This window comes from Penicillium manginii, assembly GCF_028828005.1.
Source record: "Penicillium manginii strain IBT 31320 chromosome Unknown utg000007l:1.0-2284322.0:1.0-2285126.0, whole genome shotgun sequence".
NCBI classification, from domain to species: Eukaryota; Fungi; Ascomycota; class Eurotiomycetes; order Eurotiales; family Aspergillaceae; genus Penicillium; species Penicillium manginii.
This window is the reverse complement of record NW_026643108.1, coordinates 980,498-993,206: the sequence shown is the minus strand read 5'-3', so window position 1 is coordinate 993,206 and position 12,709 is coordinate 980,498. Positions and strand designations below refer to the sequence as shown.

The window sequence follows — 12,709 nt, the reverse complement described above, 5'->3', positions numbered from 1 at the left end:
TTGGTAAACATGAAGTCGGTTTTCGAACAGAAATGAGATTACATGTCAAACTGGAAGTTTTTGATACTGACAAATTTCTAGCGCGGCTTTCATGCGAAATCATGAAATCGGCTCAAGCTACCCAGGGTAGATTGAGCGCGGGATAAAAACATAATCGGAGGTGAGCTGAAACTCTCACCAGATGCCCAATTAAAGCTGGAGTTTTCAACCTTTCGATGGAACCGTAAGCACTAGGCAATGTCAACCTTTCGGCCAGCCCACTCAAAAGCAATGCAGTCAGACGTACATATTAGCGCCCTCGTATCTGTTGTCTTTTTGTCTTGAGATGCTTGCTGAATGTTCCGAATCTAGACCATGCAAATGAGCCCAAAGGGCCATACCAACGTACCACACTTGAAGGGGACTTTTAAAACGCGATTTGGAGAAGCCTTGCAGCTGAAGATGAATCAGATAAAGCTCATAATGTCTAAATAAGTAGAATTTTTCACTACTGGTATATTCAATGAAATGCACAGGATAGTGCGTATCCTATTAGTATCATCAATAGGAGGCTTCTTGCGATGCATCTGGGCTATAATTATTAGCTAGGTAGTTAGTGTACTCGCTCCACGTTTTCTCAAACATAAAGTTCCTGTGATACATTTACAGTCGAATTCTGTAGATATCTGGCCTAGGATCCTCCCACGCTAGGAAGTAAGACTGTCAGTTTGCAGCCGTCGGGTAACTTTCGACATATTTCAATACAGACTGACGCTGGTCATGCACACTCTACGAACCATCTAAGACGCGGTGTCAGTTTATGCACCTGGGCACATAATGAAAATGACCCATAAAATATGAGGGTGGTTAACTCAGGTTATATCACTGCCAGGGAGCTCATAATGTACCAATGGTTTATTATGGTTCTTTTCTCACGTTCAGGGCGCATCTGTAGCTTCGGGTGTCACGGAATCGATGATCCAGGCTCCTACATATACCCTAATACCCCCTGTGAGATGGTAATCCAGCGATAACTAGTTCTCACCTGGGCAGTGACAGGATTTTTCGATAATTCTAGAAAAGTTACTGCATACCTAGTAGCCGATCTGGGCCTCGAAGAACCCCAGGTTGTATCATGCTCCTTGCCCGAAAATCCTCCTCCTCCTAAACGAAAACTACATTTGGACTGGATATTCATCTGTGGGCACGTATTATGCTGTGTAGCTCTCGCCCTAGTCCTTGCCCTTTCTGTGAACGGATAAAATGCGATCGACACGACAAGTCCTCGGTACGCATCATCGCTCGCCCGGGGAGTGGTGGACCACCATGCACCAGCGCCGGCCTTGGTCCAACATCCTTTGGGCCCCCCCAGTAGCATTTCACAATACATGCTGGCATGGAAAAAAATTGCATACTTATTGGTAACGTGAATATCACCGCCGGTGTGACTAACAGCACCACAGCCACTTATATCACCTCTCGCGTCATCGAAGACCAAACACCGATTTCTAGAGTGGTGTTTGATCCCAGTCCATGGGTTCAAGAGGTACTATGGCTGATGCCGGATCTCATGACCATGGTCGCTGTGGTGAACTCGACGCTCCTACCGACGTACGATAACATCGATGGCTATGTTGAGGTCCTTATCCGCCAATCCTACCTAGCAGCATGGAACATGTTTCATGCGTGGTTTGACACTGATGGGCCGCTCGTGAAGGTCACGACACAGGAGGCGCGTATCCGAGCTTCCGTCTCTTTTGCGCGTGTGTTTTCCTGGCTTGGGATAAGCCTATTATCAACCGCTGGAGGCATCATAGTGTTAAGAATGGCCGCGGGGTATGCAGAAGACGACGAAGAGCGGAATGAAGTTCATGACGAGGTTATGGCTCAGCTGGCTGGCGCTGCAGGGTAGATTCCGAGGTTGACGACAAGAGGGGTGACTGGAAGATGCAGTGAGGCTACTGCATTAGGGTTAATCTAAAGAAATCTCCTGAATTGCGACTATCGTTTGAAAATACTTTTTTGCTCTTCATCTTTCAACCTTGGAAGTTTCTAAGCAAGTTATATGATTCAAATTGGCAGATGCGTTCCTAAATGTTGTCGAAGGCCCCTGATTGTTACTAGTATGGAGCAGCATAGATATCAGACTTTACTGTCGCACCATGAAACACAAGTCTGTCCCGATTCTACCATTAAATGTACACTACTAGGTATCAGGGAAATTTTGAAAACTGCCAGTGGGTGGATATTCCAGCCTTGGAACCTTGGAATGAGATATCTATGGAGATAGTACTACCAGTATGTAGTTACGTGAGGAAACTTTCAAGCATGTAATTAACCAGAGTTAAGACCTCCGGAGACACTGGGTACTCCGTCGTATATACATGGAATTTCACCTGGGACTCAGACCCGCTTGCTTCAATCTATGTCCAGCATGGATCGTCTCTCGCGATAACCCATAAAACCACAATCCATCATTCGTCACCTGCGCAAAGTCATCCAAGTCATCAATACACACCGACACCTATAAACAGCCCATATAATTCGCATTTCAGATCAAGCTTGCAACACCTGAGTCGCGTTACCCATAGCAATAATATCATTTAACCCCGATAAGCCTGCTTCGTAGCAATCTCCAACTTCTCAAGCTGGAACTGCTCCTCCCTGCGCCGTGAGACACCGCGCTGGGACAAAGAGCCAACACCGGCAGCAATTCCCATGAGGATTTCCAGCCCCAGGGTCAAGCAAAGAAGTGCAAATCCAGCGCGTGTGTCGTGGCAATCCCGCGAAAAGTCGATTGGGATTGTCTGTGTGCTAGATCCATTCTTCCACTTGCAGGTCCAGCTGTACAAGGTTTCATTCTCGGTGAAGCCGGATGGATAGTTTGAAGAGGGGCGGTAGATGATGAAGATGATGCCGACGAGGGCGGCGATGAAGCCACTAATGGCCGACAGGGAAGAGTAAGAGTTGAGCAGTTTGATGCGGGAATGGGGCTGGTCACGATGTTAGATACTTGATATTATAGGTAAAGTAAGTAAGTGCCGGCACTTACTGAAGGAAGAAGAGCAGCGACCACATAGACCAAATTCAGAGCTGTAATCACACAGCCGCAGGCTAAAGCTGCAACGGTGGGGCGCACGTCAAGGTTCATGGGCCAAAGGGGCAGATCGTCACTCGACCATTTAGATGTGTCCTTGTAATGGCGTAGGGGGACGGCCTCGCAAGCCACGGTAGCGATGGCCGCAGTAGTAATCAAAACAGAGAGGCCAAGGCGAGCCCAGTGTATCAAACGATTGCGTTTGAGAAAGGTAGACTCCTCCACATCTGTAGAGTAAGGGTGGGAGCCCGCTGTAGATGAATTCGAGCTCATTGTGGCGATATATGAAGAAGAGAACGAGGGGTACTGATGTCACAGTTGAAGTATAGAAGAGATATTAGCTCGATACCTTGCCGGCAAGGTTGGGAAAGTAAAGTAACAGTCCCAATTGGGGGTGTAAATTTTTTAAAAGAAGGGGGACCCTGGCCGGAGGTTCAGAAAGACAGACAGGGACAGGCGAAGTTCAAAAAAAGAAAGAATAGTGGATGAAGAAATCGAAATAGAAGCCCCCCTGGTTCCAGACCAAACAGCAAGAGGGGACACAAGGCCGAATATGTAGGACAATGCAATCCACCCCGCAAGTCGAGTACAGTTCGTCACAGACAGTTTTAGCGAGCGCGTTGCCATCACAATGCATTTCTTGCGCGGGCGCGTATCCAGCGCTGGGGATAGGAGGTCCTCATCACGACATCAGCCACGGCATATGGGTAGGATAAGATATGCGGGATCCTGATTCGTGTGATTGTAGAAGTTTAATTCTCAGTGTTTGAAAGGCCGCACCGCAAACATGGGCTTGCAGAAAGTGTGTTTTGTGTTTAGAGAGGAGTCTGGGTGAAGCATATCGTCCGGGCGCGAGCCTGCATGCTTGGCAAGGGGGAGGGTGGGCGGTTAGCTGGGTGCTAATTTTGGAAATTGGAGAGAATTTGCAAAAAATGACTGGTGATCATCACTCAAGAGAGTCGATAATGGCTTCTGATTTGTGTTCCTGGAGTTCTGTTCCTTTGGAGCTGGGAGGTGAAAGAGGAATTGTGATAGGCTGAGGCTAAGCGCCGGGGATGATCTGTGACCAGTGGCGCTCGCTCGGGCTCAGGGTCAGGGTCATGCCTGAACTTTGGTGGTGGTTTGGGGAAGATAGATCTTGTCAAGTATAGTTTGCCAAGTCTACTTCATATTACGGTCGTCATTCTAAATGGATTATGTTTGGACTATGTTTAGAGTAAATGGTTCCTGCATTCTAATAGATTCTGAAGCTGAAGAAGGTCTGTCCAAGTCGATATTCACCCGTTTACCCGTAGAATATCACGATGGCTTGTTCCAGATAAACATTACTGTTTCGACTTAAGTTGAATGGTCTCATCTAGAGATCTTTAATTAATATCTGCAATCGCAGAAATTCGGTGATGTTGTTGTATACTTCACACCGCCCGGCAGAACCGACCAAAAAATGGCGGGGCAAAAGATGAGGCGCACCCCGCGACTTTTTCTGTTTCTCCCCAGATCCAATTGACTCTATTTCATACCTCCACAATGCCCCTGTCTCACTTGCAGGGAGTTAAGATCCCGGCCTCGGCCGATTTTCATGGTATGTGCCAGTCCTTGATCACTCCTAGGTAGATGCGATTGTGAACTGACTCGGACTTTTCGACAGTTCACCTGCGCGATGGACCGATGATGGAGCTGGTGACGCCCACCATTCGTCAAGGTGGTGTGAACACTGTCTTCGTGATGGTAAGATAGCTTATTGAATCCCTGTGACGCTTGGTGATTGATGAGGTTCGGTTTGATTGAATTGTGAATGAATTGCCTCTAAACTGTATACCACTTGTATAGCCCAACCTGGTTCCGCCCATCACGACCGTCGACCGTGCTCTGGACTACCAAAAGCGCCTGCAAGCCCTCGAGCCTAACGTCAACTATCTCATGTCGTTGTACCTGCACGAAACCATCACACCCGAGACCATCATCGAGGCTAAGAAGCGCGGTATCACCGGCGTCAAGAGCTACCCGGCCGGCGTGACCACCAATTCGAGCTCCGGCGTCGTCGACTACACATCCTTCTACCCCGTTTTCGCGGAGATGGAGCGTCAGAACATGATCCTCAACCTGCACGGTGAGGCTCCTTCCCAGGGTGACGTGACAGTGCTGTCGGCCGAGGAGCGCTTCCTCCCGAAGCTGTTCGAGCTGCACGAGAAGTTCCCCAAGCTCCGCATTATCCTAGAGCACTGTACCACCGCTGCTGCTGTTGAGGCCGTCAAGAAGTGCGGTCCTACCGTCGCCGGTTCCATTACCGCTCACCACCTTTCAATCATTATCGATTCGTGGGCGGGTGACCCATTCTGCTTCTGCAAGCCTGTTGCGAAGACTCCTGCCGATCGTGATGCCCTTCTCCGGGCCGCAGCCTCAGGCAATCCCAAGTTCTTCTTCGGCTCCGATAGCGCCCCGCACCCTGCTGCCTCCAAGCGTGGTGGTGAGAAGATTGCTGCCGGCGTCTTCACTCAGCCCTATACTACCCAGGTTGTACTCGATTCCTTCGAGCAGGCCATTGAGAATGGTGTCCTTAAGGACGAGGATATTACCCCGGAGATCTTGGAGGGATTCATGAGCAAGTTCGGTCGTGCCTTCTATCAGATTGGAGAGGAGACCAAGGAGTTTATCACTCTCGAGAAGAAGGGTGAGAAGATCGAGGAGATCCTCAAGTCGGATAAGATCGACGTTGTTCCCTTCCGCAAGACCCAGGACACATGGACTGTAACTTGGTCGTAGAAAATAGTGCCAATGCAGAAAAGAAGAGAAGAAGAAAATAATTCAAAGCCCTTCAATAAGAACCATCCTTCTATGCAGATTTGTTGTCCCGTGCCAGCATACTCGCAACATTTTCGAGGGCATGGGCTTCGGAGATATCAATTCGGCGACCTGCGACAACAGCTCCATCATCACTGATAGCTAGCTGCCCAGCTCGTTCAAGATGTAGTCTGATTCGGCTTTCGATATATTCCTTCCGCTCGTCGCGCTTCGTCTTGGTCTCCATTGGCTTGAGAGAACCCGGCAAGGCAGCCAGTTTCGGTCGAAGCTGGGTGAGTGTCGACTGCAAAGCAGGGAGTTGGGACAAAATGAAAGCGGTGTTTGTTGTAAGTGGGGCATGTTTCACCCTCGATCCAGCATCAACGCCCACACGAAGCTGTCGTGCTGCCGGGCTAGCTGTCAGGAAAGAAAGATCAAGCTGGTCAGATTCCTTGATTGTTTCATTCTTATCGGTATCAGTCTTCGAGGTATCGACGGTGGAAATGATTGATTTCAGCTGGGAAATAACAGCATCATTTCGCGCACATTCGTCCTGCAAGGCCCGGTTGAGTTTCTTGGTTTCGAGGAGTTTCTTGCGTTGTGCTTGGATGGTTTCGGGGGGGGAGCGTCTGGTGAGTTATCGAAGGAGAGGCCCTAGAATCCAGAGTGTCAGTGTCAGCCAGGTCATGAATCCCGGTTCAAAATTTAATATCGCATACCTCGTAATGTTTGAGCTTCACCCACGAGAGCAGATCCTCGGGAACGGTGAAGATGTTCCTCAGCACGTAGATCTCGAGCTTATCGAATGCCTTGTCGACATTGGCTTCAAGAAGTGTCTCCAACTGGTGCAATCCATTCTCGATCTCAAGTTTCGCCTCTGGATAGATAATGTTTCCATCCTCATCAGCCTCATGAATGACAGTTCCGTTACTGTCGTGGGCAAACCCCAGTCGCTCTGGGGGAGTGTCAATGAGACCAGATTCGAGGCTGGAGATCGCCTGGTAGATCAGGTTGTTGATAGAGTTGATAATGTCGTCTATAAGGGACTGGTTCAACTAGTCAGCGTGCTATTTTCACTCTCGAGGGGTGGTGGGTCACCCTGCACGTAGATGCGCCAGTCTGCGGGGGGTGAAGATACTCACCAAGGGGGTGTAGCTGAAATGCTCGGTGAGCAGGGAAGTCGTCGCGTCGTTCATCGCAGAAGTCAAAAGGCCCTGATCGGCCTTGAATGTGAATGCGAACGCGAATATGTGAATGCGAAACTGTGGAAGACGCGGCGCGTGTTGCGGAGAAGACAAACCGAACAGACCAAACATCCGTGACCGCCTCGGGAAGTTGCGCTGTCGCCCTTCACATTCCACTCGAAATTCCTTGACACCCTTGGATTACCGTGCTTTGATCTGTGATTCAAATGGTCTCTGTTTAAAACTTGCAAGGTCATCCTCTCTGTTCGTTTGCATGTTGACTCGACCTGGCTGCCTGAGAGTGGTACAAATTGCCACTTGGACTAACATGGCCACGCTACACCACAACGAGGAATTGGTGGCAATGGATGACAACTTGAATTTGAACTTGTTTAATCGGTGTGAAAATTGCAATCCAGTCCAAATTCCCAGCCCTGAAGACTGCAGGTCCCAAGAGTTGTACTATGATGGCCTGCTTTAAGCTATCCCAGGCGAGGGTATATAGTATCGTCGATGCCACGATGATATCGCTATCCACCTAGGTACTCCTCAATACTACCTAGTATACATCTCTATATATCATTTGAACAGGTAAAAAATCCCTCAGAATTGCCCAGGTGACTTCTGTAAGGATACTACTCCATTTCCAAGCCCAGGACATCCAAGTACTCATCCATCAATAGGTCAAGATGGTGCAGCCTCGTCTTCGAGTCCTGGTGATTGTCTCCCAGCGAAGCTCCCTTTTATCGAAAGCGCGAGAGTCACCTCAAGACCTCATCTCACCGGCCCTCCGTGTCTTAATGAAAACCCAACTCATAAAAGAGCCCGTCCTCGTATCCCAAACTAGACTCCTGGCCGTCCAAAATTGGAGAACGCGATCATTCCTGGTCTTCGACATCGCAAATGCAGACTACGATGTCATGCTGGGTCATCTCCCAGAACATAACCAACTCCCTGTCGTAGTCGCTCATTTCAGCAAGAAAAAGACAGGATATATGGCGAACCCGGTTGTTTCACGACGAGTCAATCACGATGTCGGGATGCTGCATAATGCAAATGGATTCAACGCTCTCCCGCCCTTCATTGAAGATCATACTTCGGGAAAACCTCCGGCATATCGGAGCCCACGGGATATTACCATGCTGAAGGTGATATACATCTAGCATGGAGCTGGGCAAACAAGAATTGCAAGTTGGAAAATGGAAATCGAAAGTGGAAGTGAATATTCCAGAATGCTGTGTTGTATGTGTGCTTTGGTATCTCAAACGCATGAACCAAATCAAATAAGTACCCCCCGAGCGCCGTATTCCCAATATTCCATAATTAAAAGTCCATCGTAAGCTGCGGCGCCATCTTTTCCAAGTCCTCTACCTGTATGTTCAGTTAGCATCAGCATACATACCGGTCAGGAGAAACCGAGAAATAAAACCCACCTCCAAGAATCCATCACTAGCCCCTTTGCCACCATTATTCGTCTCGGCCCTTTCATATGCTGCACGCGCAATTGCCTCTCGCACAAATACATCCACATACTTGGCCACGATCGAATTCGCGTCCTTGGCAACCTTCGTCTTCTCGTTGCTGAAATGCTGATGCAGTAATCTTGTGAGCAGCTTGGGCGGTATAGTCGGATCACTAGACGCCACGTCCTCAGTCGGATTATTCTCAATAATTTCTGCCAGTATAAAGTCCGGTTCTTGGGAAACTGAACGTTCGCGACTGTGGACAGATGATTCTGAACCGGAGCCCGAGTCGGAGGCGACTGATTCGGGAGGGGACTGGGCGCGTTGGCGCTTTGCGGTGGATTTGGATTGAGTAGGTGTTTTGGATGAGGATGCGGTAGAAGAGGATTTTGCAGAGGGCTTAGTGACTTTTGTGGTTTTTGTCTTAGGTTTGGGCTTGGACGCGGTTGTTGATGGCCCCGCGCTGGGAGCGCGACTCGGTGGTTTGAAGGGGAGTCGGCGTTTCTTCTGTGCGGGGGGTTCTCCAGCCATTTTGTTCGGGTGATCAGGTATGATCTGGTGTTAGGGTAGAGATGGAAATGGGAGAAGGCTGAGGGCAGTGCGGAGTAGCTTCTCAACTTCTAAAGCTCCGCTGCTGCGAGTCGCGGGGACGCGCGCTGTCAGGTGACCCACTCTTGGAAGTATAAGATCAGGTCAGAACAGGACAAAGTCGATTTGGAGGTAAATAACATAATTCATGTAATTTTTATTTTGAAAGGTCCATTTTTAATCGCAACTATACTATGGAATCCAAAATCCAAGCCATCGAAATTGATTGATTGACTCACTACTATGTCCTTGTCGATCAAGATAGATCTGGCCTCGGAATTCTCTCAAATAAATTCAGAAAGTACTAGGCTATATACTAGTATTATCTTAGCTTTAGACTACTGGTAAGAGGGTTTAATGGGCCAGATTGAATAGTCAAAACATTTAAATCAATAGAAACTTAACGACAGTGTTAGGGCTATCACAAAAGTCTGCCGTGCCTCCAGGGCTGGTAGCAGATAGACAGCATCCACCCATTCATCTAGATACCATACTTAGGTATGCATCCTATGTAAGTGAAATACACCAGTAGTTCCGAGCCCAAGCTCTATCTGCAGCCATATATATCCATGGAATTGATTCGATCAAATCCAATGGCAGCATTGCAAACATAGCCTCCGGGCCATGTAGAATCTAAGGCAATTTTAGCAAAGAGTAAATTCAATCTTCAATTGAGTCAGAAAATACCTAGTTCTTGGTTTCGCACTTCTGAGCGAAAGTCTCAATGTATCCAGGAATAGTCTTGTTCCAGACAGACTCGTCAGTTTCCAAGGCCTTGAGCTTCTGACACTGAGCCTCGGAAAGCTGAGAGGCGCTAGCCAGCTCTTTCATGTGCTTCTGGTAGACCGGGGTAGAAGCCTTGAGAGCGCAAGAGCCCCACTCGAAGAGACCCTGAGGGTCATCGCACAGAGCCTTCTCGCCTTGGGGGTTGCAGCTTTTCTTGACTGCAGCGGCAGCCTGGGTGCGAATTTGGCTGAAAAGCTGCTTGTTGCTAGCGGAGATCTCCAGCTTCTCGTCTAGATCAGATATGATCTTGGGGAAGACGTTGTTGACGAGATATTCGTTGTGTTCGTTGATAGTGGCGCTGCACTTGCCCTTCTCGCAAACTTCCTCGTGGAATTGCTTCAGGAGCCGGATGGGCTTCAGGCCGATTGCCTGAGGGATCTCCTGGCAGGCTTGAGGGATAGAGGGAATACCCGAGGGAGCAGGAGTCCCGGCCGCAGCGGAGATGGAGGCCAAAGTGGCGACGATGAGGGGAAGAGAGAACTTCATTTTGATTTTAAAGGGAAAAATAGGAATATTTTCGCTTGTAGAAGAAGATTTCGGTGCTGAAAGTTTCTTTGAATGATTTGTTGAACTGTTGTGAATATTATTTTTCGAATTGAAATATTAGGTCTTTATATACTTGCCGGTCAGAATCATATGGACATTTTCACATCAAGCCGAGATTGAAGTATCGTCAAATCCACCTTGAATGTTTGATCAACAAGTTTTGAAGACTCAATTATGCGCTCTTCCAGGTACTGTGGGGGTTCTGTTCGCTGGAAACCCCTCGTAGTTGTTTCGGAGTTGACTCCACTCCGGGGAGCCTCAAAAATCGGTAGCTCTATAAGGTCACCCACCAGTCAAGTCTATCAAATCATACCGCCTATATCGGAGAGGCTTCTTCTTTGATATTGATCCTGGACTATCCTTAATCTGATTGATTCAAAAATATTCAAGATTGAGTTAGATTAATTCCTATTTTAGTGATTTTTGCTTTCCAGAACCACACCTGCTGCTTCGGCAAATTTGATTACCCAAACGAAAGAGTAAATGAACTTCCTAAAAAGATGAAGTTTCATCTAGAATTTTTTTAAAATGTGAATTAGTCCATTTCTTGATTCTCCATACCTTTTCTAGGCATGTGACAGACTCAATTCTTACCTTTCGGTTTCATAAACTCAACATGTACTTATTGGCCACACCCCGATGACTTCATAGTTGAACCCCCCCCCCATAATACCCTGTCCCTTTGCAACTTCCCGAAAATTGTATCCTGGTGCATATTCTAGCCGACTGTTCTAGGGGATAGGGCCACCTCGCAGATTCCAAAGGCTATACTGATTTTAGTTAACTAAGTTCTAAAGATTAAGTACAAGCTATTCATATCAAGATATTAGTGTTTTAAGCAATAGACTATGAACAATGTTTTCTTAAATCCAAATATCCAGGTGTATTAACTCAAGCTAGAGATTGGGGCATAGGGGTTGCAAATCGAAGATCATAAATGTTTCAGGCAGATTGAATTGTCCTTTGAGGATCAAACATGTGAAGATCACTGGTCGTACTTGTCACGAGCATCCCGAAGAGTGCTGTCCAGGCTGTTCTTGTTCTGAGTGGCATCTTGAGCACATGTGGGAACAGAATCGATGATCCCGAAGGCAAGTTCGTCAACACCGCCCTCTAGAGTCTGGAGTACCGCCGCGATAGGCTTGGTGAAGGGAGTCAAGCTCAGAAGGCCATGCTTGCCAATGACGGTTCTCAAAAGCTCTTGGTGAATCATGACGAACTTTGAATAATTGTTAGTATTTCTACTAGTATCACTGTTTATTCTGAAATGGACCACTTACCTCTCTGAAAGCGGTGCAAACAGCCTGTTGTTCAGTTTCGCTATAGGCAGGAGCATCCTGTCTCTTCTTTTCGACCTGGGCCGTCTCGTCAGAAATTTATCTTGAAAAGTATGAGCATTATGACCAACCTTGACAAAGCGCTTGCTTCCAAGGATTTCACTAGGGTCGTCCACAATTTCTCCGAGGTCCTGGATACATCTTTCAATGTCCGTGACATCGAGACATTCCTGGCGAGCATGAATAGAGCGCTTGGTGTTCATGGCAGTAATGTCATTCGTGGCAGTCTGAATGATGTCTTTGAAGTTGTTGATCAGTTGCTGAACGATTAAATGGATGTCAGTGAAATTGTACAGCCCGGGTTTCTCAAGTGCATTAAGGATAGAAAAGAGCATACAGGTCCAGTGCTGAAAACATTCACAACCGAGATGCTTTGAGCGATGTCGTTGGTAGAAGACGAGAGCTCGGTGATTTGATCAATATTGGAGACCATTTGCGAGGCACCGATCGTGGCAGAGGCAGAAGCGGCCAGGCCCAGAAGTGAGAGAAGAGGTACGAAGTGCATGATGGGGATATTTCTCGCAAGTCTTTGGTTAATGAATAGATCTAGGCTTTGGGGATGATATCTTGCTTGTTGTCCGGATTCCTGACTTCTTATATAGTCTTTCTGCTTGCACTGTCTCCACTTAAGATCCATTATATGGACCACTTAGCAATGCTCAAGGCCACCAAGTTGGTATTATCTTCTCTTCAAGACTTTCAAAAACTATCGGCTGCGCTTGCGCATTGGGATGGGGCTTGAATCACTCCGTGTAGTAACTAATCTTGATGATCGTGGCCATAATGTCAATGGTGGGAACTGATATCGACAAATTAGACCCCGTAAACAGACCATTTCATAGTATCTATGAAATGACCAGTATTCAGTAAGACCAGAAACTTTGTTCATGATTTTTCCTGTCGACTGTCATATTTGGATGATCCGATTGCCGATCGAGGGTCAAGCGG

General features: G+C 47.6%; 8 protein-coding genes across 8 annotated transcripts; 3 read left to right on the top strand and 5 right to left on the bottom strand.

Annotated features, from left to right (window-relative positions):
- Positions 1–1,555: 1,555 nt before the first annotated feature.
- On the top strand, positions 1,556–1,891 carry N7533_010298 (uncharacterized protein; the record flags this gene model as incomplete). Its single annotated transcript, XM_057106948.1, has 1 exon — positions 1,556–1,891. The coding sequence occupies one exon, from the start codon at positions 1,556–1,558 to the stop codon at positions 1,889–1,891; it is 336 nt and encodes a 111-aa protein (XP_056956165.1).
- Positions 1,892–2,582: 691 nt separating this feature from the next.
- On the bottom strand, positions 2,583–3,349 carry N7533_010297 (uncharacterized protein; the record flags this gene model as incomplete). The annotated part of the gene is made up of 2 exons (XM_057106947.1): positions 2,583–2,972; positions 3,032–3,349. The coding sequence occupies 2 exons, from the start codon at positions 3,347–3,349 to the stop codon at positions 2,583–2,585; spliced, it is 708 nt and encodes a 235-aa protein (XP_056956164.1).
- A 1,254-nt stretch (positions 3,350–4,603) lies between these two features.
- N7533_010296 (dihydroorotase) lies at positions 4,604–5,839 on the top strand (the record flags this gene model as incomplete). Its single annotated transcript, XM_057106946.1, has 3 exons — positions 4,604–4,658; positions 4,725–4,804; positions 4,907–5,839. The coding sequence occupies 3 exons, from the start codon at positions 4,604–4,606 to the stop codon at positions 5,837–5,839; spliced, it is 1,068 nt and encodes a 355-aa protein (XP_056956163.1).
- Positions 5,840–5,909: 70 nt separating this feature from the next.
- Positions 5,910–7,053, bottom strand: N7533_010295 (MIND complex subunit MTW1; the record flags this gene model as incomplete). Its single annotated transcript, XM_057106945.1, has 3 exons — positions 5,910–6,449; positions 6,577–6,903; positions 7,000–7,053. 3 exons carry the CDS (start codon positions 7,051–7,053, stop codon positions 5,910–5,912), a joined length of 921 nt encoding a protein of 306 aa, XP_056956162.1.
- A 677-nt stretch (positions 7,054–7,730) lies between these two features.
- N7533_010294 (uncharacterized protein) lies at positions 7,731–8,204 on the top strand (the record flags this gene model as incomplete). The annotated part of the gene is made up of 1 exon (XM_057106944.1): positions 7,731–8,204. One exon carries the CDS (start codon positions 7,731–7,733, stop codon positions 8,202–8,204), a length of 474 nt encoding a protein of 157 aa, XP_056956161.1.
- A 160-nt stretch (positions 8,205–8,364) lies between these two features.
- Positions 8,365–9,035, bottom strand: N7533_010293 (CENP-X/MHF2 family protein; the record flags this gene model as incomplete). Its single annotated transcript, XM_057106943.1, has 2 exons — positions 8,365–8,412; positions 8,475–9,035. 2 exons carry the CDS (start codon positions 9,033–9,035, stop codon positions 8,365–8,367), a joined length of 609 nt encoding a protein of 202 aa, XP_056956160.1.
- A 744-nt stretch (positions 9,036–9,779) lies between these two features.
- Positions 9,780–10,364, bottom strand: N7533_010292 (uncharacterized protein; the record flags this gene model as incomplete). Its single annotated transcript, XM_057106942.1, has 1 exon — positions 9,780–10,364. One exon carries the CDS (start codon positions 10,362–10,364, stop codon positions 9,780–9,782), a length of 585 nt encoding a protein of 194 aa, XP_056956159.1.
- A 1,045-nt stretch (positions 10,365–11,409) lies between these two features.
- N7533_010291 (uncharacterized protein) lies at positions 11,410–12,266 on the bottom strand (the record flags this gene model as incomplete). Its single annotated transcript, XM_057106941.1, has 4 exons — positions 11,410–11,643; positions 11,705–11,779; positions 11,833–12,021; positions 12,099–12,266. The coding sequence occupies 4 exons, from the start codon at positions 12,264–12,266 to the stop codon at positions 11,410–11,412; spliced, it is 666 nt and encodes a 221-aa protein (XP_056956158.1).
- Between the last annotated feature and the right edge of the window lie 443 nt (positions 12,267–12,709).